Source organism: Thunnus albacares, chromosome 19 (genome assembly GCF_914725855.1).
Source record: "Thunnus albacares chromosome 19, fThuAlb1.1, whole genome shotgun sequence".
Taxonomy (NCBI): Eukaryota; Metazoa; Chordata; class Actinopteri; order Scombriformes; family Scombridae; genus Thunnus; species Thunnus albacares.
The window spans coordinates 10,778,353-10,803,113 of NC_058124.1; the positions used below are offsets into that span (position 1 = coordinate 10,778,353).

The window sequence follows — 24,761 nt, forward strand, 5'->3', positions numbered from 1 at the left end:
CTGTGTTTTTGTTCGCAGCTCCGACAGAGTTCAAAAGCGGTTTCATGTTGAGATGAGCATATGATCATGATTTGTCAGATCTTGAACCATCTGTCCTGCATATCTAAGATACACTGTCAGTCTTAATCCCAAAAAGAATGAGGATGGGCAACATCTAGGACAATAGAATAATGACAACAAAGCAGCCTTCATTAGGAAAGCAGTAATTAGTCCTTTACTGTAGGTGATGCTATTCACAGTGATTGAATATAAAGAAAAAGCAGAGCACTTGTTAGACTGGTTTAGCAGAGATGTGCGTTTATGTTCGACAACGTGGTATTTAGGGTGTAGTTTTGTACCTGTTGGTCTTCACAATTGGTGTGGGTAACACACACATCAGCCTCCATCCATACGGAGCAAGAGATTGGAGCAGTGGGATGTAGTCTGTCTTTACCACCACACCCTGAGTGGGAGAAAGAGCAGCACATTACTCACATACTGTACATATACATGATCATACATACATGTAGGCAAACTGATATATGTATACACGGGAGGCAGGTAGGAAAACACACACTATTTTTCTTTATCTCCCCTCTTATGTAATATATGATAGAAAACAGCTCAAGCTTTTAGTCACAAAGGATTCCTCAAATTGCACATCCTCTCCCAGGTGAAATAGAGTATTAAAGAGTCAAAGACCCACATCTACAACGGTCCACTGCTCAACCACGATAGCATCGTAGGAGGCGTTCGTGGTCTCCTCTGCAGAGCTCTGGAGGATGAACACGCTATCCACAGATGAAACCCCGTTATCTGGAGGAACAGGACAAATTGGACAGCGAGTCAGATAAACAAGAGGATCATGTATGTGATTCAGACAGGAGTTAAAAGCTCGTCTCCACTTGCCAATCTCTCACTGTTGATCCCCCCCTTTCCCTTTGGCTTAAGCCTACTTATTCCACGGGTGACTGAACAGTGACTTATGGTGTAAGCCGTCGACTTCCGGCACATAACTCCATGCATATCATCCATTTCCCAGCAGTGAACCAAGGATCTACAGCTTGAGCAGTTTTTGAAACCAATGAAAATACATGAAGTCTGTAGATAAGCTGAAAAAAATTGACAAATTCATTTGAGAGGAAAAAAATAAATCAAAAATAGAATGAGGACTGTTTTTTTTAAAAAGGCCACCAACTATGAGACGACACACAGTAGATTTTGTGGGTTATGAGTTTGTGCTGTGGTCTTGAGGGAGTTTTAATTGAAGCTGATTGGCTTAGACACCAAAGAGGTTTTTAGCATATACTGCTTAGGGGCTTTGTCAGTTCAGACCGTAATCAGTGTTATTTTCAGTGGATCGCTGCAATTAGTGGATTTGCAAGAAGAGAAGAAATAAATCTGTGCTTTCACATACAGTTCAACTTTAGTGAACTATGTAGCCCTGAAAATTAATTAAAATTTACTGAAATCAGTCAGTGAAGTACTCGATCGATGGAAAGAGCAATTAATTAATCATGTAACTCGTTTATAATCGAGCAAAAATGCCACACACATGCGGTTTCAGCTTCTCCAATGTGAGCATGTTCTGCTTTTCTCTGTTTTATGTAATTATAAACTGAATATGTTTGAGTTTTGGACTGTTGGTCAGACATAACAAGCAATTTGAAGATGTCACCTTGGCTTCTGGTATTTTTCAGTGTTTTTTTTTGGAATTTTAAGGACTAAATAATTAGTTGATTGATCCAAAAAATAACAGATTGATTAAACAAAACAAGAATGATTGGATGAGTTATATTAGCTGTGTTGTACAACCTCCAATTACTGTAGTCACTACATCACTGAGCTTCCAGCACCAGCAATTCTGCGAGGACACTAAATGAGTTTCACCTTTGTGATGTGATTGAGCACTAATGCTGCCTTTTTTTAAACAGTCACAACTCTCTAACAGCTTTAACTATTTACTATGTCAGACCGCAGGGTGAAAATCACTTCGAAAACGACAATCTTACCAGTTCTTTACTAAGGCCACGAAACATACCATTATCGTCTCCGAGCTGGAAAAAGCCATCGATGAGGTGAGCGCCGCTGGTGAAATGCTGAGTCATGTGGTCAAGCCAATGTGCATCAACTTCTGTGACTAGCCCTGCCTCCTTTTGTACTCGCAGTGGCACCCTGAGTGAGTAGAACCTCAGAGAGGTGTTCAGCTCTCCTGTGTGGTTGTACAGAGCAAAGAGCTGCATCCCTGCAGGCGCACAAACGCAGAAATTGACAGTTAAGACACCAGCATCAGCTTTGTATCGTGGTGATTTGTCTGGAAATGAACATGAAACTTGTTACTTACTAGCTTGTGCTGGTGGTGAAGTTGCATTCTTATCTTTCTCTGAATTCTTGAGCCGCATATGGTTGTTGTTGTTGTGTGTCGTCACTCTGCTTTGCCCGTCTACACAGGTAGGGTTGGACTTTTTCTCACGGTTACGATCCAGTTCTGGAGAGCTGAGCCAGCTGTCTGAGCCTGAATCTCGTCTTTCTCTCCGATTTGGAAGTTTAAAATGCTTCTCTGTGGATTCTTTGAGATCTGGCGGACTACGGTCATGCCGTCTGATTGTTCCTGCGGTTTCTGGAGTACTAGGACACAGCTGGTTCCCCTGGTTCTCTACTGGGTTTTGATTTGAACACCACTGAACTGCTTCTTCACTGACTTTTCTGTGATCTTGAGGTTGGTTTGTTGATTCAAGTGGCTCTCTGAGGCTGATGTGCGAGGTTTGAATTTGTTCATTAGATTCCTCTGTGTTGATCTCTGATGACTGGATGGGTTTCAGAGGGTTGAAGTCTGGTTCTCTGGGCAGCGAAGGCCTGTGGTCCTGTGTATCTCCGACACTTTCACGATCTAACTCTTGAGGTTCAAAGTGGGGACGGTCAGCCTCTACATCACTATGGTGCGGTTCTGTGGGATCTGTCGGGCTGGTGTTGGAGCTGAAGGGGTGTCGATGTATGGGGGAAGGGCTGGAGTGCAGGGAGGATAAATCCTCAGGGTCCCAGCTCCCCATAAAGCAGGGTGCTCCTCCTGGCTGTTGGAGAAAGCCCACAAACATCACCCCTTGCTCCGCTACATCCTGGATCTGTACGGGTAACATAAAAACACACACAATGTTATCATCTATACACACACAAAACTCTATTAAAATCAAATTTGAGTGACACATATGTATAAAAGACAGCACCATAAATGAATTTGCAGTCTCTTCTACATGATTCAGACAAACAAAGCCTCATTTACACAAACAAAGGCTGACGTACACAGAGGAGAAATCCTGCAAAATAACAACCTACCTAATCATCTGCAAAGATCAAATATTCAAATGACAAAAGGACCTCATTATCTCCACGCATCCGAGTGTGTACACATATGTGTGTGACTGTGTGTGTGTTGTGTCGCTCCCTCTCATGGAGCTCTAGTGGTTAATTGTCAGTTGATATTTGGGCTGACAGTTTTAGACAGGCTCGACAGGGAGAGAAATCAGATTGCAAACTACCAACAGAACAATAATGAGACACATCTTCCCCTATTACCCACTACTTTTGACACTTCACTCATCCATGCACATGCATGAATCACGTATATAAACAGTCTCTCTATTACCACCCAACACACTTATGATTACACACACAGACTCAGATAAAACTGGGTGACTACATCCAGAGACAGATTGAGAGTGGGTGAGCTGGCGAGTATTGGAAAAATAAAAGTATAGAATGGTGCGCGCACATACACACACACACACACAGACAGCATCCTGTCAGTCTGTCTGGCCAGTACAGCTCCTGGGTTCTTATCTCGAACTCTCTGGCAGCTTGTGATCTGATTGGTTATTCATGTCACGCTGCCGGAGCCTATCACATTATACTCAGTGATGTGCATTTCCATCCAATCAGGTTTCCCTTTGTGCTCTCTGGGTGTTCAGATGCAAATCTATTCAATAGAGCACATTTTCATTTCCCCATTGTTGGACTGTTGGCGAATTCATGAGCGGAGAGACTAAAAGTGAGTTTTACAGCTGATAAATGCCAGTGACAGCGCCGTAGTTGGCAGGGTATCTTAGGGTTAAGTCTCGCCAGTTTATCATTCATTATATACTGTAGCTCCTCCCTTTGTTTCTCAGTTAGTCACAGGAGATGCAACTAGTGGGAATCCAGTAAGTCCATCTATTTTTATGAGTCATTTCAGTCCAACACATAACAACTGGACTTGATTCTTGCTTGGCTCCTTTCACGATTAATAGTTGAAATCCTTCCAGTCAGGTAAATTTGCAATATTTGAAATGGAAAACCATTAATTAAATTTGCTCCATTTGAACTGGAGAAGCTCTGCATGTCAGGACCGGAGGCAGGGTTACCATATGGCACAGACAGGCAATTATAGGCAGTTGCCTGTAGCCTTTTGAGCCCCATAATGTTTCCTTCACTGTCACAGCAGTGCAGCGCCAACATGAAACACACACACACACAAAACACACACAGTGCAACAAGTACAGAAACAAAGATGGGGGTAGTGGCTGATTCAACATCAAATGCTTTTGTTAATTTGACTGAAATTAACAAAAGCAGGGAGAAAAGTCCTTAATTTTGGATTCCTAGAATAGATAAGAAAGAAAAGAGGGAAAAAAAGGTCTTTGCAATGATTTAATTAAATTCTTGCATTTGCCATTAGGACTGAACATTATCACTCATTCTATTAAATGGATTATGCCACCTTGGTGCAGTACAGTGTGCGTACATGCACATATACAATTAGGATAGACAATCCAAATCAATCAAATCCAGCAGCTGTGAGGTATTTTTCAAGTGAGACTGAAAAACAAAAGAAGGTGGGAATACACAATTTTCATTAAGAGTTACATAATTCTTTAAAATGACTGATGAAGTCACTTAATTAGTCCTTCTGAGGTAAAAGATATGTAGACAACCTGCCTGTAGCCTGTGATCTCCTGTTCCTCCCTCTAGATCTGTACATGGCTGTCAAACATAACATACTCAAAACATGCTAAATATTTGTCTTTGCCCTGCTGTCTTCTTTAAACTGACTGAGAAGCACTCAGTGCCCTTCAGCTCAGATAGCATTCATGTTTTCAGTTGAAGGTTTTTCCTTGAAACTATTATGGCAATGTTAAGCCCTCCACCCTGTGTAGAGGCCTCATCACTAAAGCTGTAGTGCATTTTTTTCTTTGCACAAGATCTCTCTTTTTTTTTTTTTTTTTTTTTTTTTTAAAATCAACCCTGGAAATTACAGTCTGATGGCCTGATTTTTTTCTGTTCTTTTTTTCATGTTCTTTTTGCTGACCTCCATTGGTTCAACATTGCAGCAGCGATATAGAAGTGTACTCCAGGGTTTGCAGTACACTGTGACATTACTCTTGGTTGGGGTTACAGGTGAAAAAGAGCGTCTGAACATCTGATCACAAAGAGGTAAACACGTGAAACTTTCAACCAGAGAGCAGTAAAACTCATTTTTTCAGCCGTTACTTTCTAACTTTCTTGATCGCATTGATGGCAAAACACACAAAAAAGAACAAAGAACATTATTCTCATCCCAAGCATCAGACATCACAATATTTAGGGTTGAACTCACTCTTTTGACATAGCTCTGGATCACCTCTGGGTCAGCCACTTGATGACCTGCCACACACACATCTGTCTCCAGACGATGTCTTGCCCATCTCAGTTGGCTTTTCTCTGAACTATGGGGGTGAGAAATGACAGAATTGAAATGTTCAGTATAAACCATAAATCATATGTCATTTAGTTCAGTTCAATTCTAATCTTATGGAGCCAGAAAACGTCAAACGTGCTCCTACTGACATGACATTACCCTGGACTGTTTCCTTTAGGTTAGTTTCCTTTTCATTATCACCAGAGCAGTTTCATCACACAGTAACATTACAGTTTAAATGAGCCCTGGCTCTATAGGTTCTGGCAGACAGATGTACTTATTGGGCCAGAATGATCACAGAGGAAACATAATGTCAATTCTGGTACAGGGTGAATTTTCCATTTTAGGACAGCACACACATTCACCACAATCACAATAGACTTATTAGACAGAAAAAGGGACTGAATTTCCTCTGCTCCTACTGCAAGAACACGATCATAAAAGGAGTATTCAGATACGCCTCTTCAGATTTGGATTGAGGTCAGCGGGAAGGCCGTTGTAATATCTTGTGCTCTGAGGCGCGAGTGACATTCTCAGCTAGATTTGAAACAGTTGATCTGTCAGATTTTTTTCTTTCATTTTTTTTTTTTTTTTAGGGTTTTTGATGAAAGGGGACGGCGGTGATGGGGAGATAAAAGGCGGAGTAAAGAGGACGAAGGGGGGCGAGGAGGACAAAAGAAACAGGGGCGACGGCCATCACTGAAGAAAGCAGATGAAAGGATGGAGAGATGGTTTCTCTCTTTCAGCATGCCGTTCCCCTCTGGCGAGCGCTGATGATGCAATCAGCCGTCTCCACGGTGACAGGTGCCAGGAAGCAGCAGGACCACTTGGCAGGAGGGGCATCAAAGGAGCAGCCCGGCACCTGCCTGTGCTCTAGAGTGTGTGTGTGTGTGTGTTTATACGGTACGCTACTCCATGAATTCACATTAAAATAGCACGCAGAACACATGAAACTGTAGACTAAGCAAAACAACAACTTAAATTGCGAAGAATATTTAGTTAAACTACTACTAATAGAAAATAAACTATTACATGGAACTTATGGATGGAAAAACACACTTTTTTTGAGACTACAAGCAGCAAAACTAGGAGAAAATAGGAATAATGGACATTCATGCCTCTAATAGAAATGGAGCTACACCAACAGGACTGCATGAATGATGCAATTGTTGCTGTTATCATTTAATGTTGCAAATCTCTTGCCAATAAAGATTTAAGTGAAAAATTGTGCACATGTACAACTTTATGATGTTGAGACAGTGTATATGTTGAAACATTACGTGTTAGGATGTCTCTGCATGTGTGCATATGATTTCTGTTTGGAGCATTATGCATTAACCTTCACGCTGAGATGAGGACTATAAAGCAAAAGGTTACATCAGGTTACATGCTGTACCAGAGGTGAGAGTGGTAAAAGTTTGAGAATAACGCTCTGCTCACATGTGGTGGTGAATAGTGCAGGGTTTCGTGTCACCAAAGTATAACTGGGTCACAGAGGAGATAATTGCAGAGTATACGGAGTAGTGACACAGTACAGTATGTTATCATGTACAGTCAAAAAGTGAAAGAATTGGGACAGTGAGCTAAAGTTAGACATGTTTCATGGCTGACTCATCTGCAATTAACTTCACATCAACAGATGAAGGTGAAGTGCAGAATCTTGCTCGTGATAATGGGTTTCATTGGCTTCCATGTCAAAAACAGTCAAGTCGCCTCTACTGGCCATCCATTCCTCAAATCTGGCTGCAATTTCATCATCACATTCGTCGTCAACAGTGATGCTGAAGACCGGGGGTGTGTTCAGTTTGCGTACCTTGGCGTCTCTCGGACCAGCACGGCCCGGTGGAGCTGCCGCTGGATGTGCGCGTGGCGAGGGCCGCAGGGATGGACGAACGGATGAACGGCAACCAGGACAAAACCCTGTGCGTAGAGTTCCCTGACCTGAACAGGTAGCTCTCTGACCGAGGAGAGACAAAGCACCGATGACACTGGCACCTCTGGAGAGAGAGCAGGTGAGAGACGGAGAGAGGAAAAAAAAAAAAAAAAACAAGGTTAGAAGTGGTAAAGACAAGGAATGACAGGTTTCAAAAAGAGACAGGGGAAAGTAGTGGAGACACATTTGGGAGTGAATAACAAGCTGGAACAAAGAGGAAGAAAAAGGGACAAAGGGTGTGAAGGAACAAAGACAGAGAGCATGTTTCATTATGATAATTCCCACTGAGCAACAACACATGGCATCTTCACGCTAAATCTGAAACTAATTACACCAGAACTATTAGCCTCTGTCTGTCCTCACTGTCACCGACACAGTCTGGCTTTTAGAAAACACACACACACACACACACACACACACACACACACACACACATATGCAGAGACACAAAAGCAAAGGCATACACTTTTTGAACACACACACCCATATCACAAATATAGACTGAGCAAATTTTCACCTAAACTAACAGAGACAGTTGAATAAAATGCACACACATGCATCAAAAGGTTTGAAAGACAATGCTATTACATTGCCTGTTTGGGCGTGTGGCATTAGCAGCAATCGCTAACGCAGAGCCGGCTCCCTTATTACCAAACACAATAGAAAGAAAACTCCTTCACTTCAGTGGAAATGGTTAGTGGAGCTTATCGTATGGAAGCAAACTGTCATGGCAAATCCACGGGGGGGGGGGGGGGGGGGGGGGTGTTTGTGAGAACCGCCCTCTCGAGGTCGATGCATTGTAGTAAGGCCCTCTCTCTCTGCTCACGGGCTTTTAAGGGAAGACGTGTGTGTGTGTGTGTGTGTGTTTCTGTCTCGCTGAGTGAAGCCAGGTGTGTAAGAGAGAGGAGCATGGAAAAAAGAGAAAGAGATGAGAGAAGTAAAGAAAAAGGGAGACAGAAAGAGAGAGGCTGTTAGCAGAGTGGGGTCTGAGAGAGAGAGAGAGAGAGAGAGAGAGAGAGAGAGAGAGAGAGAGAGAGAGAGAGAGAGAGAGAGAGAGAGAGATGAGGCTGTCTGTGCCTGAATGCTTGTCATCCTTTCCCATTCAATCTCATTTGCATGGGTCTGGAGAAGAGAAAATAACCTGAATAAATTAACTAGAAACACACACACACACGCATAGGAAAAAAAAAAAAAAGATGTGCAAGCCATCTCATTTTCAATTTGTTCTCCATCATCTGGCGTGTTCACACATACCCTGACACACACACACACACACACACACACACACGAGAAACTGGCCAACATGCATGGCTATACGCACACCAACACACACACACTCTTATCTCAGTTAAACAATGGGAGAAAAACTCCCTGAGAAAACCCGACCATCACATCATCTTGGCATAACTGCTTGAAACCACTAGAGCCTTTCATCAACCAAATACTTAAACGGGTGTCTGTGGGGACTTATCAAAAGCAGTACAGTGATAATAGTAATAACAGCTGGAGACTTTGGGGGGGGGGGGGGGGGATAACAACGATCCTGTCACCGTAAACAGTCATTAGCAGTCATTAGCTCTGCACGGCTGGCACTCATCCACCGACGAGACGCAGTCAAGGCATCGCAGCAGCTAATTCAGGCAAAGCAAGGCATACAGAAGTTATTAGGGTGTTATGCAGCGCTTTAGGCCGGGAAGCGACTTCATTTATACTGTCTGCCACTGTGGGATTTAAAGAGAGGCTGCAATTCCGTTCCAGAATGGGAACATGGGAACAGCTCAGGGCAGAAAAGATGGGTTTTATAGTGCCAGTTAGTGAGGGTAGGGAGGTGTGGTGTTAAGAGTGTGATTGTGCAAAAAGACTGGGAGCATGTATGTTTAAGAGAGTTGGAGATGTGTGTGTTTCTGTATGAAACTGTATGTGAAACTACAAGTGTGTTTTTTTTGAGTTTGTGGGTCAGAGAAGAAAAAAAGAAAAGGACGATTGGAAGTAAATGTGTGTGTGTGATGTACATAAGAGTGGCAACATTTGCATACATGTGTGCACAAGTCTTAGTGAGACACAGACATAATGGAAACAAGAAGCAGCCAAGCGGCTGATCCCTGCTCCCTGCTGTCTTTGACCACATGATTTGGAGCTCAATGCGCTAAAGACAGTGGAGATGGTTGTGGATTACAGAAGGAACACATCCCAAACCGCCACCTTCACCCTGTGTGACTCCCTAGTCGACACTGTGGAGTCATTCCGCTTCCTGGGAACCATCACCAGCCAGGATCTCAAGTTGGAGCAGAACATCAGCGGCGTCACCAAGAAGGCTCAGCAGAGGATGCACTTCCTGTGGCAGCTGAAGAAATTCAACCTGCCAAAGTCAATGATGATGCACTTCTACACTGCCATCATTGAGTACATCCTCACCTCCTCTATCACCATCTGGTACGCTGCTGCAACTGCCAAGGACAAGAGCAGACTGCTGCGTATTATCCGCTGTGCTGAAAAGGTGATCGGATGCAATCTGCCGTCCCTCCAGGACCTGCACGCCTCCAGGACACTGAGGCGAGCAGGAAAGAACGTGGCGGACGCCTCCCACCCCAAACATAAACTTTTTCGAACGCTCCCCTCCAGCAAGAGACTGCGGTCTGTCAAGACCAAAACGTCCACAACAACACAAGAACAGCTTCTTCCCATCTGCAGCCAGACACAAACTCTATCCTCCCCATTGACATCACATGTTATATTAACAAAACACCCCACAATCTCGCATTTGCACATCTGTGATCTTTGATCCTGTATGGCGTGCTACATTAACATAACTTGTATTATTATTATAATGCACACTGAATATTCTGTCTACTCCTGCTCAACATCTTGTACTTTCATCTCATTCTCTTTTATTTAATATTCAAAATTTAAACCTGTAGCAGCTCCTTTCACATAAAATATATTTTACATTTTTCTTTTAGAGTAAATTCTTTATTTATATTAACATTATTCATATAATTTTGCATGTATTTTGACTGTTACGCACCACAGCAACACCAAGGCAAAATCCTTGTATGTGCAAACCTGCTTGGCAATAAACCTGATTCTGATGACAGCTGCTGCGTGTTGCAAGCGACGCCTCACTTTTTGACCCTGGATTTCGCAAGTTGTATCGGGAGTGTGAGAGTCATCCACTTCCAGTAGCCGCTTGAAAGGCCTTATTAATTCCTTGTACAAATCCCCGAATTTCTGTGGGTGACTGTAAAGCATATTTTGTGGTGTATGTGTGCCACAATACCTCGGAAAGTGTGTATGGGCCATCTTTGTGCCTGTGTTGAGTGTGTGCGCCTGAGAAAAATAAGAGTTTGCACTAAGCCTGCTAGGTGATGCATGAGGATTACTACTCACAGCCACCCTCAAGGCTTATCCCTCTGCTTGCTGGAGGTTCACGTTTATTTAAATAGCCTTCTAATGACTTGCAGAGGTTTTAGACAAGGATATGTGCCAAAACAGTGACTATAAAATAATCAGCTTCCTGGAGCCAGGAGCTCCCCACTGTTTGGGGAATGCAGCCGCAGGCTACGACAGTTGTTGGTCAGCATCTGAGCTTTGTCAAATGGGGTCTGATCTCCTCAGAGCGCTGGCTTTACAGGGAATGTCTGAGAAAGAGCGCCGGGTTCATAAAAATGGCTGACAAGTACAAGCAGGAGAAAAAAGGTTTGCTGTGGTGAGAACACAGCGTGGCACTTAAGGCGCATACACTACCATGTACTTGTGATGCTGTGAATTCTAGGCTGGCTCACTTTTGACACATAGCAACTCTCTGCTATCTTTGCTGGCATTCGCTCCAGGCTTTTTGCCAGTAAGACTGAAACGACATGAAAAAAAATGATCCAGAAAAACGCATTTTGAACAATCTCTCATAAAAAAATGTTCATTTTTTACCTGAGTGCAGATCTCGCAAATTGATGGATTTGTGCTTCGCCTGCTCTCTGAGCCAAATACATCACACACAGATTCTGCAGAGATATATCATGTAAGGCAGAAGAAATATATCACTCTTTGTCCACAGAGGAGGCTATATCCATCATTACATTCAGGTGTACATCACATATACACACAAATGCATACATACAATATACGTATATAAGCACTGCAGAAATCTAAACATATACCTCTGATCATAATAAACTTGCCTACAGGTACAGCTACAGTAACACTGCAAACAACCACACATACACACACACAGCTGAGCATTAGCCACGTTGTAAGTTTTAATGAGCCGAGTGGGTCTCCGTCTCTGCAGGGCGGCAGAAAGTCATCAGCAGAGTTCAGCTCCTCGCTGTCTGCTCCAGAGACCAGCGTTAGTCACACAGCATCGCACCTAACTTACTTCATCACACATCCTCTGATTCCTGACTCCCGCTCGCTCATTCTCACACCTCTAACTCTCCTTTCTCTTGACTTCTCCTCCCTTCGCTCTCCAGACGCTATTCCCGCTCCAGACCTGACTAACGCTCGCTGTATTTCTCGTTTCATGCGCTGTTCAATTCTCTCACCCTCTGTTCTCGTTACACATCCTTGACTTTATTCTCCCTCCTTTTTACTTTGCTTTTTTTTTTTCTCTACTTCTTTTTCTCCCACCCCGCCTGCCTTTCTCTGTTCGTGTTCTTCGCTCTTTCCATTTCTTCTGCTCATTATCTGCACAGCTTTGGCACAAAGGAAGCTGGGTTAAAATGTCACACCTGGCTGTTTCATTTCATACTCTACATTTATGCTGACATGTCAAGGTAACCAATCCATGTTACAACAGGATAATGAAGATCATGGCACTTTTTTGTAAGGTGGGTGACATCTTAAAGGGAAACTTCAGCCAGCAGCCACGAAACGGACTGCAATGTAATCCTTTGGGGCAATAATGCCCTGTCAATATACATCCACTAAAAGTGCTTGGTTTTACCACCGACATGCTCAGATTGTTATAGGTGTCGCTTGATCCAGTCTGTTTGTTATTGTGTCTAATCAAGTCTCGCTCACAGAGAAGTCTCACTCTGAAATCTCGCGAGAGTTGTTGAAATCTGAACATGTCAGTGGCAAAAACAAGCACTTTTAGCGGACATACATTGACGGGGCATTATTGCCCCAAAGGATTAAGCGGCTGACGTGCTCTCGCTCAATACTGGACCAATTTCAAAAAGTGTTGTCCCCATTAGTCACTTAGACAAAAAATGATGGGAAAATAGGTTAAAAATCCCAAAGTTTCCCTTTAAGGTACAGCAGATTGGTGCCCAGAGAGGTTAGTAGAATAACACATTAGTGTCAGGCCATGAGATGTGATTGAAATAACCTGTAAACAAATAAATGTTTCATGTGTGACCTGCAGGCCAAATATCTAAAAGCCAAGTATCTGAAACATTGAACATACAACATACCTCACCCTCCCTGGATTCACAACCGGGTCACTGTGACCCAGTGAGAGAGAGAGTTGGGCTTAGTCACACGGAAATATTTTTCAGCCCAAGCCCTGCTGGAGTTAGAGCAGAGATCATAAAACAAAAGCAGACACCATATTATCAGCCATATTATGTCTCGTGAGTTTCATCAGTTGTCAAAGGTCAAGTTAGAAACCACATTGCACTCCTCTTCAGCTAGAACATTCAGCTCATCTCTGAGAACACTACTTAGTTTAATAAACAGCCATCCAGCCGCACACATCTCAGAGGGGCACCAGGAAAGATATTTGTTTTTCATTACTGTGTAGGAGTCGTCAAGTCACGCTGGCAGGGAAATAATATTATTAATGGAAGCCAAATTGAATTAAAGCATGGATTTGACCGTGCGGTTTCCTCAATGTCATGGACTGACATACAGATTCCTCTATCGGCCTCCTACATACACACATGGACACACACACAAACACAAATAAATCCCTTTGCTGGGAATGAGGTCTCTCAATCTCCACAAACAATCAGATAATCCTTCAGGAATCCTTCACTTCTCTTGGTCTCTCTATCACAAATGGAGAGGGAGAGAGGCAAGCATACACCCACTCACAACCACACACACACACACACACACACACACACACAAAATCAATTCATAGTAGCTGTGTTTACCCTAAAATAGAGTATACCAATCTTAAGCAGCTCAGGTGGCATCAGTGAGTTTACCATATAAATGACCTGCCTGTCTGTTGAAAGATAACACTAACTCCGTTGCCTAAGTGCTATAAAGTGTTTTGTGTGAGTGTGAATGAGCAGCCATGGCTGCTTGTATGAACACTTGTGTGTGGTCTTTCTGTATCTATATGTGTGTACTGCAGTCCATGCGATTACACAATTTATCTGCTACCGCCTTTAGCGACGAGAAAGACGAGCAACCTTAATGTCTATTGTCTGTTTTGGTCACCACAACCATTTCAGGTTGCCAGATCTCTCTCTCGTTTCCAGCCAACACTACAACCTAACCCATTTGCCAAACATATCAGGGCTGGCTGAAAATGAAGACGACTGGCAACCAGACCATTGCCACTTGGCAGTGGTGTTGTGCCTGCTGTCTGTTACAGTGTTGCATTGGAAACTCCTCTAAAGTGTGAGCTTCTTGCACCTGTTTCAGCTTGTTGGGTGATGGAGTGCATGGCGGGGGCTTGTAGAAACATTAAGCCATGAGGAGAAGAGGTGATTTTTTTTATATCTGTTTTCTCCTCCTCGCCTCTATTTTCCCTCCCTTCTATCACTCTGCAGTCCAAACCACCAACACAATGGCAGAATTAGTATTTTTAGAAACCAGATGCCTCTGGAGGATTCTCATCAAACATTCTCAAGACGCTGCGAGCATGCACGCTCACAAACACACACCCACACATTATCAGACACACAATTTTTTTTTCATATTAACAAACAGATGCACACAAATACAGACATACTTCCCAAGACAGCGTGCAACAACCCACATCAGCTTTAGTATATTGTCATTGTGCGAGGGAGAGGCAGGGGGAAGTTGGAGGGCATGGCTACAGTGTGCACAATATAGCTGAATCTGAGAATTAGAGAACTCTTTGAACTCCCTGCAACAGGAGCTGCACACAGACACAACTTCAGCTTATAAGCCACATTTCACCCTCAAGATACTTACTGTATGAAAAAAAAAATCAGTTTGGCAGAGTTGCTGACCTAAACATTTCATTTAACTGGTTAAAGTTGGAATAGCAACTGTGGCTATTTTATGAGGTGGAACACGCACAAACACTGCAGCCAGAGTTCAGGATGACAGAGGAACAGCAAACGTTAGTACCGCATGTACTTGAAAAAGAACAAGGCAACATGTAAAAAGAATTTTCTTTGAAATGCTTTGGCTTATGACCAAATGTGAAGACATATCCCCTGAAGCCTGTTTCCCCCACCCTCCAGACTGGAACTGGGACAAATGTGATTTAGATCTGAATGAAGCCTGCCTGCTGCATCTGATGGCCAAGATTTGTTCTGGTGTCTGGAATCACCTCTTTCGCTCATTCATTCCCTGTTCCCTACAGTAGATCATAAACACTCAGTGAGGTGAGGGGGGTGACTTTAGACACAATCATCATCTTTGTCATCTCAGGGGCTAAGAAGAAGCACTGCATTTATTTGTTGGTTTCACTTTACCAAGGAGGTTAACATCAATCAATCCAACAGATGAGGGGAAAAAATAATGGGATTTTAAAAAGAATTGGATCGTATTTTGGTCAAATTTGACCATATTTTGAGATAAACCTGCACTGAGTGATTTTTTTGGCCAGTTGGGGGCAGCGCAACAGACTCTAATCACAACATTTGGTGGATATGGCGAACATGCAAGCAAACAGTTGCTTTTTCACAAATCGAGCAGACACGGAGCAACATTAGTGTTCATTTCAAGTCATGTTTCTGGCTACCTGGTGAATGTCAGTACAATATTCAATCTCCTTCTAGCTCTGTTTTGGTCTCCACCAACTCCTGAGGGAAATATGTTGCTCTTTAGCTGCTAAATACTCCACTTTGTTCACCAGCTAGCTGCTAACTTTGTCTACCCTTTGATGCAGGGCAGGTAGTGTTCAGTGGGTTTATCAGAACTTTTCACTGAAAACTGCCACTGGAATTAAGAGGCATGAGAGCAGTGACACTAAACCAAAACAGTAAAGTTACAGACTGTGAAACTTAAACAATGAGGCACAAAGCTCTGTAGAGCTGAAGGGGACTGCAGAGTTGGGTGATAAATATCACTTCAAGTGAACCCTTTAACGTTACACATTGTCATTTCATCAGTTGTTAATATAAGCAGTGTGTGGGATTTAGTGGCATCATACAGATTGCAACCAAGTAAATACCCCTCCCCCCTCCCCTTCCAACCGTGTAGGAGAACCTACACAAAACTTGTGAAAAATGCAAAGGCTGAAAATTGATGAGTTGAATTTTCTGTTGGAGATCTCTCAGTCAACTGAGATTCTTCAAGTCAGGTAATCGTTTTCTTTTTTTTGGTCAGTCAGTACATTACAGTAACAGGATAAAACAGATAGAAGCTTACAAAAATGCACAGCGATAATATTTGCAAGTGTTTAATTTGTTTATTTCATTAATATTTAATTTCATTTGTTAATTTATTCTTGTTTAGATGTATTTATTAGTTTTTATGTTTAAAGAGAAATAAAGAAATAAGTCTATCCTGCTGAAGAAAAGATGTTAATTATTTCATAGTGGGCAATGCCGTGAATTTATTTAAAACTGCTTCATTTGTTTATTCGTTTACACGTTGTTCTTAATGTTTAAGTTGAAAAAAAAAAGGCTATAAAAGCTTGATTTAAACAGAAATACATGTGTGCTATCTGTCTCATTATTCCAACAGATCCATATGGTAGCATGACGTTACATGTCGGCAATTCAAAAAGGTCACAATTCAAATCTTGCATCATACGCAGCTGTCTTTTATTGGTTTTTAAATGCTCAAAAATATGTTCCCATGACTCTGTTTGACTACGTTAATGTGGTCGAGATCATCACTGAAACTCATCCCGATGGATTTTCTGATTGCCAGATAGTCTATATGGAAAAAAAGAGGAACAAATAGTCCAATCTTCGTATTGAACAGCCAAATCCAATTTGACTGACAAAATTCTGAGTCAAGTACAGCCTTAGATTATTTTTCATAGACGGTAGAATTTTGACATTTTGGAGGTATAACAACCAACACTGGTGACGTTTGAACTGAAATTAACAAAGTGCTTCACCAGCTGGATCATCATCACTATAATTGGTGTCCATCATTAATAGAGAAGTGCTAGATACATAAACATGCACCACATGACTATTTCAAGTATGCAAATGTGGGAGAAGTCAAGTCACATAATGTCTCACTGGGTTTCAATACATGGTTGACAATACATTGGCAATCTTATTCATACCTTCTTTCCCCAACAGAAAATCCAGAAAGTGGTAAGTGTACGCCACGCCCACTTTAGTCTCCACCTGAGGCCGTCGGAGGGTGGAGTAGATATTGCCTGGGCTTCGCCTCTCTTCTGCCTTCCGCAACTTAGGGAGCCTACACCCCATATCTCTGTGATAGAGAAGAGAAGTGTTAAAAATATGGCAGATTAAAAGCAAAAAACACCAGAGGTGCTAACAAAGACTGGAGTGGGAGACATGGAATTGATAGAGTTTCTAAATATACAGAATACATTAACACTTCCAGTGTGAGAGTCACAAGCCTAAATGCTACTGCTCAGGTGTGTGAGCTCGAGCTGTGGGAAATAATGTGTGTATCCTGCACATACACACTAAAATAATACTGAAATATGAAAGTGTCAGCCATTACCTGCTTGGTGGGCTGTGATACGGGCATCTCTTAATCAAATGCGGCTGATTGGGAGCGACATGTTTGATCAGAACGAATTAAAGCAGAAATGAGACTGATTTCCTGCCCTGTCTGGCAGAGCGACATGAGACTAGATAGACACAAAGAGGAGAGCTGAGATGTTAAGCATGTTGTACTGCTTACCAATTTATATGTTGATCCAAGGATAGCCTTGAAGCACAAAGAAATGTGTTATTTTAAGACTTTCTCAGATTATGCGAGGACCATTGGATGCCCTGAAAAACAGGCAATCGGAAACACAATTTGGAGAGAGCTTGAAATTTCATTTCAAATTCCTCCTCTCCTGAATTTCAACAGGCAATTTAGACCCAAAGATTTGACTTTCATTAAAAGAAAAAAAAGGAGAGTGAGGGGGCTTTTGAGATAAATGATGTTAGATGGAAAATACAGGAATGACAAATGGGTGAAAGGTGTAAAAAAGAGAGGACCTATGAGGGGTAAAGGACAAGAAAAAAAGGGTGTGGCCAAATATTGTCAAGCTAATCTGATGTGACAGCATCGCTCCCCTCAAACCATCACCACAGTTACGCTTAATATTCCCGTCTGCCACGGCTTGTAAGAGCCACATGGTGAGGTGCGCATCTGCATGTGTGTGTGTGTGTGTGTGTGCATATGTCTTTCCCAAAGGCAGGTCTATATCTGTATCTCAGTATCTGTTAAGAGAGCATGGAGAATGACACAGTAACTCCCATTGGGGCAAGTGCACGGACATTAACTCGGCTAACGATCCTAACAGACTACATTAAGCTCGGTGTGTGTTAGTATATGTGTGTGTTTGGTGACTTGCAGCTTTGATTGCATAGTACATGCGTTCCCGAAAGGTCAGAAAGTTGCAAAAGGAAGCATCTTCGACACATGTTCATACCTCATCTGTCTTGAGACAGTACGCTCTGTCATTCTGAATCACCCTAAGAACAAGCAATTAAGACTCATTATTCTTTCGATACAATGTGCTCTTTCATAATGAGGACAAACGAGGAGAGATGGCGAGATGACGCTTTTGGAAAAGGACAACTCCCTTCTTTCTATTGGTACAATGGTGTTGATTAGTCTTACAGTCATCCATTCATTTTTTCCATTGTCTCGTTTTTGTGTCTGCCTGATTGCAAGAATTCCCACCCTTCCCTCTGTCATTACTGGTTAATCCTGACTTTTACTTTCACTCCATTCTTCCAATTTCACAACTTCTTACTCCTTAAATCCCTTCTCCAAACATTTCTCTCTCCATTTTGTTCCTTCATTCATCGCTGTGGCGCCATCCATTCCTACCCTCCTCAATCCTGCCTGTCAGTACATTACGTTACATTCTGCACACCCTTTTTCTGTCCTCTGGCCATGCATCTCTCCGTCCATTCAGTCCATCTGTCTGGTGGCTGAGTAAGTTTCCGCAGCAGAAGTGCTCCCCTGCTGAGCCTGTTAAGTCCTATAAACTATTACAATGTTTCCAGCCAGCTAGACAGCGAGCCAACCAAGTGGGTCCTGGCTTATTACTAAGTTAGAGCATGCAGATCCACTCCCAAACATTTCCCTCTGGGGCTGCTCTTTAATGCGCTCTGTCTGCTACAGGGACAAAAGCAGGTTAATGTGGGGATGTTTAGCAGGCTGCCTCTTGTGGTTTTGAGGGTAGGTAGAAGGGTAAAGCATAGGATGGAGAAAGAAAAGGATAATGAGGATGACTCTGACAATGAGTAAATAAAGAGAGGTCTATAGGGAAAGACAAAAATGTCAACTGTGACAATTCAGCAAATTATCTTTATTTTAAAGAATCATGTTCTTCATTTCTTGTGCTTATTCTACTTCATGCATTATGCAGTGCTAAAAAGTCATAACAATTTGGAATAATTTGTATAATATTTTGCTAGTGGCAGTTGGTTTTATTGCACTCAAAACATGATTGGTTCTAGTCATGACTAGCCTCCAGCTCTGCTGTTTGATCCATCATCTTTTTCATTGTGCACTGACAGTTCTGTTTGAAAACAAAGGCGATGCTATAACAGATGAACTCTGTAAGGATTAGAAACAGATCTCTGTAATTGGACACAACGGCGAATGAAAAACCAAGGTTGCAGTAGCGGAGAAACTTCACTGAGTTAAAGACTCTAGGCCTTTTTGCTACATATGAGGCCTTTTTCTCTACATGTTGACTTCAAACAGAATCTCTCATTTGCTCTCACACAAACACACAGGCAGAAACAGCAAAAAAAAAAAACATCCATTAAACTGGGAGAGACAGGAGAGAAAGACAGATAAAAGGAGTGAAAAAGAGAGAAGGGAGAGAAGAGAAAGACAGACAGGGAGTAGCAGAGGGCTTCTCATTAGACAATCTCTTGTAACGGAGAGTTTTGAAATGACAGCGGATTTACGCGAGAGCATAATCCGTCTGCGCTGTGCCACTGCTCTGCTACCTCCCGTGCCACTCAGGGGGGGATGCCTGCTTTCCAAGAAGCGCTATTCATCCACTGCAGAGGGAGAGCTAGAGAGGGGCTGCGGTAAATTCACAGTTAATATAGATAGAACCACCAGGGAGACTCTCCAACAGTGCCAGTGTTAAAATTCACATTTTCTCTCTTCTCTCTCATCTCTTCTTACCAAACCTCTCATCATGTGTACCAAAAATAAACACACCATAAAGAGTACATTTATGGTCATTTTCAGTTAAACTAACTTACAAAAATGTTTTATTAGCTACCTCGACGACTGTCATTGACTGCCAAAAATGACCTGTGTTAGCATAATACGCTAACAAGAATCTAATGTGCCTTGCAAAAAAAAATTAAAATGGATTTTATTAGGGTTGTATGTAATGGACCAACACAAAATAGTCCATAAAGTGTGAGGGGAGGTATTACATGGATTTCTAAATTATTTACAAGTAAAAATCTGAATCTGCTGTAAAACCCGTAACTAAGATCAGGTGCAACCAATTGCCTTCAGAAGACACATAATTAGTTACATAGAGTCCACCTGTGTGCAATTTAATCTCAATGTAAATACACCTGTTCTGTGCAGGCCTCAGAGTTTGTTAGACAACATTACAAAACAAACAGCATCATGAAGACAAAGCAGCTCACCAAAAAGGTCAGGGATAAAGTTGTGGAGTCTAGTTGTGAAGTGCAAAGCAGGGTTAGGTTATAAAAAAATAGCCTAAACTTTGAATATCTCACAGAGAACAATTAAATCCATCATTAGAAAATGGAAAGAATATGGCACAACGAAGAAAGAAAAGAAGAAAAGGCCGTCCAGCTAAACTAATGGACCAGGCAAGAAGAGCGTTAATCAGAGAAGCAACCAAGAGACCAATGGTAACTCTGGAGGAGCTGGTAAGGTCCACAGCTCAGGTGTGAGAATCTGTCCACAGGGCAACTATTAGTTGTGCATTCCATGAATATGGCCTTTATGGAAGTGATGAGAAGAAAGCCGTTTGCTGAAAAAAAAAAAAAGAACTTAAGAAATCCCGTTTGGAGTTTGCCACAAGCCATGTGGGAGAAGGTACTCTGGTCAGATGAGACCAAATTTTAACTTTTTGGCCCTGGCAAAACATTATGTGTGACGGAAACCCAACGCTGCACATCACCCTGAGCTCAAAATCCCCACAGTGAAACATGGTGGTGGCAGCATCATGCTGCGGGGATGCTTTTCATCAGCAGGTACTGCAAAATTGGTCAGGATTGAGGGCAAGATGGATGGAGCCAAATACAGGGTAATTCTTGAAGAAAACCTGTTTCAGTCTGCAAGAGACTTGAGACTGGAGCGGAGGTTCACCTTCCAGCAGCACAATGACCCTAAACATACAGCCAGAGCTACACCGGAATGGTTTAAGGCAAAGAATGTTATTGTCTTAGAAAGGCCCAGTCAAAGCCCAGACCTCAATCCAATTGAGAATCTGTGGCGAGACTTGAAAACTGCTGTTCAGAGACAGTGTCCATCCAATCTGACAAGAAGAATGGGCAAAGATTGCAGTCTCTAGATGCACAAAACTGGTAAAGACATACCCCAAAAGACTTGCCACTGTAATTGTAGTGTAATTCTAGTATTGATACGCACTGCAAAATTTAGAAAAGTCCAAGGGCAGTGAATACTGTATGTGATTATGTGTGCAGTGCAAAAGAATTATTTAGTATGGAGTCCCTCATTAAACCACCCAATCATAGTCCACCACTGTGCTGACTACTTACATGTAATCCTGATATATGATTTTAACCTGTAAACCAATCAAATATTAGACTAGCATGTTAGTATACTAACATTTGGCAGTTAGCACTAAACAGTACAACTGAGGGTGTTGGGAATTTGCAGATATTTGATCATAAACCAAATAACATTTGACCTGATGACGGCGTTATAAGGAAGTTTCAAGGGCACCAAAGTTATTACAATTCATCCTGAGGGAAACATAAATGTCTGTGCCAATTTTATGCTAGTTCACAGCTGCTTCCCATTGTGGAAGTCTTCAACTTGTCTATTTTTACTTATATTACCTCATAATACATTATTGCTTACATACAGGCCTACGAGTAAGTAGGTCTCCGCAACAACAGTATTCCCCAAATATGTTAAGTTTATGTTCCATAACAATACTAAGTGTTGATTTGGGAAGTTGTGTGATGTTGAACAAAAAGTACGTTTGTGGAGGTCAGAGGGAATAGGCATAAAAGCACTTGCCTTTATGACATTCTCAAACTAACAGCAGTGGTGTTTTTATTATTTAACCATTACCACAATCTTTCCCTAACCAAGTAGTTTTTAGAGTTCTAATTTTATCCATAGCCTGGAGTGAGCTGTTATCAGCAAATAAAACTGTTTCTGCTGGCGTCCAGTCTCCTTCATTACTGCACTTTCCTTGGAGGAAATATTTCCTATTATACTACTACAAGTTTGCAATTTGTGGTGTCCTGACATTTCGTGACTCTGAATTAAGTCACTTTTTATAGTTATGTGGTTGTTTGACAACAAAAACACACAGGCCTGTCAATGTTAACAGTTGCATTATTATTAACATGTTGGCTTCTAGTTGTGTGTATTTCACTGAATCTCAAAATAAAAAAGGTGACAGACTGAATCCTAGGGAGTGGGCTTCCTTCCCCCCTATGTCACTGGCTTGGAAATGCACGCTTCTTTTTCCATCCAAGAATGGGGGGATGCTGTTGATGGGGAAAGAGAGGGGAGTGGAAGAAAAGAATGAAGAGAGAGAGAGGAGACAGAGAGAAGGAGGGGGCAATGGAGACGGATAGAAAAAAGAGAAAGACAGACACAGCGCAGACTGGGAGCATGTCAAGTTGCCTGGAGAGAGGTGTGATTCCCCCAAGCAACAATGTAGTCACCTCAAACGGTGTTTTAATGAGGCTGCATGGGGAGGATAAAAAAAAAAAATATGACATTGATTTATTGGTCTGTCATGCAGCTTCTTGCATAGCCTATTTTGCTGTAAAAAGAAGAGTTTATAAACAAAGGAAGACTGTTCAGACTGGGGCATCAATTCACACACACACACAAAAAACCCTGATGTATGCTCATAAGATTCCTGGCTGCATCATTTAACATTTTTTGACTCTTTCTAAGGAGAAAGAATAACTGATAACTACCCTACTGTTTGCATGACCAGTATGATAAACTGGATGTCACTCACAGCTAATGAGTGCTCTTTCAAATAGATTTCCAGCTATATGGTGAGCGCCCATACATGACCATGTAACTAATTGATGCCCCGTGCATTTTGTGGGCGCAGCCTAGCTTGAAATTACATGTTTTCAGTTTCCCTTTCCCCCCCCCCGCTCAACCTCGACACACACACACACACACACACACACACACACACACACACACACACACACACACACACCTCTACAAGCTCCACAACACGTGGCTAGCTGGTGCTGCCTGTTAACGGCGGTAGTTTAGTGAACGGGAAATGATACATGACAGGTCGCTTACGCACCAAATCTTTCTCGCTTTGACACGCACGCACGCATACACACTTACTCGCGCGCGCTTCCCCCCCTTCCCCCCTCGTCCATCTGCGCTCGGCACATTTACGCATATCTTGAGTTCACTTCAACCTGTGACAGCGAGCAGAGGGGTTTATTCATTTCGTTCCGCCACGATTACAAATGGCACACATCAACACACAAATCAAAAGACGGGCTTTGCTGTTGTATGATGTTTCCATGAGTCCTGATCTTAATTTCTGGAGAGCACGTTCCCCCATTTATGACGTTCAACTATAAGTTTTTTCAAAGCTGTCTAAAATGTAATATTGCGCAGTAAGAGACAATGATGTTATTTGGGAATATTAAAATTAGTTTTGGTTACTCATAGCGCCTCTAAACATGTGATGCAAAAAAAAAGCCAAAGTAGACGTGAAACTGGTTCTTTGCATAATTTAATGAAGTTAAACTTACCAGTCAAGTCGTTCCCAGTTTGCGCGGAGTGTGTGCCGGACTGAAAGCTTCCTCTCTCTCTGTGTGTGTCTCTGGAGTCTGTCGAGGTGCGTCTCTCCTCTCTTTCTAATGTCTTTACTGTCTGTCCCCGTCACAGCTGCTGGAATGAGACACACAGCGGCTCATACACTGCGACCCAGTGGGAAGAAAACATGAATCCTCCATTTAGAAACTACAACTGACTGCTGCTGAATCTCACGGGTAGCTTCTGATGAACACTCCGTCCACCTCTCTCTCTCTCTTTCTCTGTCACCAGTGTGAGGAGGAGGAGAAGCAAAGAGAGGGCGGTTTACACTCATCCTCACTCGCTGCTCTCCAGGTTGGATACACTGGAACACTTTGGGAAAAGATTATGAAGCCTATTGTAGACCCTTTTTTTGGAGATAACCATAGTGATAGTAATATTTCCTAAAGGATGTGACAACAGGAGCACCCATAAAGTAGGATAAAGTACCATGGAGAATAAGCTCACTGTTGACAATAAGCTGTATTAGCTCATTAGGGAAGATATTAATATTTATAATACTTACAATGTTTCCAGGTGTTTTGTCCCAGTAGTACAAGTACAGGTTGTACAAAGGTTACTGAGGTTAGCTGGAGGTGTTGTGTGTCTCCTTTGGAAAATTCATATTTCATAAAGCTATCCAGACTTATCCATAATTCACAAACGTCTGACTGGGGTGGTAGGTGGGTGGGGCTGGTGGGTGGTCACGGGCTGGACAGGACACCCTGGGGAGCCCAGTAACACCACCAGACTGTGACAAAAACAAAACGCTCTGTGACCAAAAAGATGATGGGCTTGTTGCCAGGACAGACAGGCAATCCAACCCTGACTGGA

At 42.4% G+C, this 24,761-nt stretch overlaps 1 protein-coding gene across 1 annotated transcript in view; it reads right to left on the reverse strand.

Annotated features, from left to right (window-relative positions):
- rftn1a (raftlin, lipid raft linker 1a) overlaps nt 1–24,426 on the reverse strand; it is a 27,822-nt gene extending 3,396 nt beyond the window's left edge. The window contains exons 1-8 of the mRNA XM_044335299.1: nt 23,885–24,426; nt 17,017–17,168; nt 7,503–7,686; nt 5,609–5,717; nt 2,324–3,101; nt 2,021–2,224; nt 686–795; nt 339–442 (exon numbers count right to left, since the gene is read on the reverse strand). Of these exons, the coding sequence (XP_044191234.1) occupies nt 339–442; nt 686–795; nt 2,021–2,224; nt 2,324–3,101; nt 5,609–5,717; nt 7,503–7,686; nt 17,017–17,164 (1,637 nt within the window). The 5' untranslated portion in view covers nt 17,165–17,168; nt 23,885–24,426. The remainder of the gene's footprint in view (nt 1–338; nt 443–685; nt 796–2,020; nt 2,225–2,323; nt 3,102–5,608; nt 5,718–7,502; nt 7,687–17,016; nt 17,169–23,884) is intronic.
- Nucleotides 24,427–24,761: the final 335 nt, after the last annotated feature.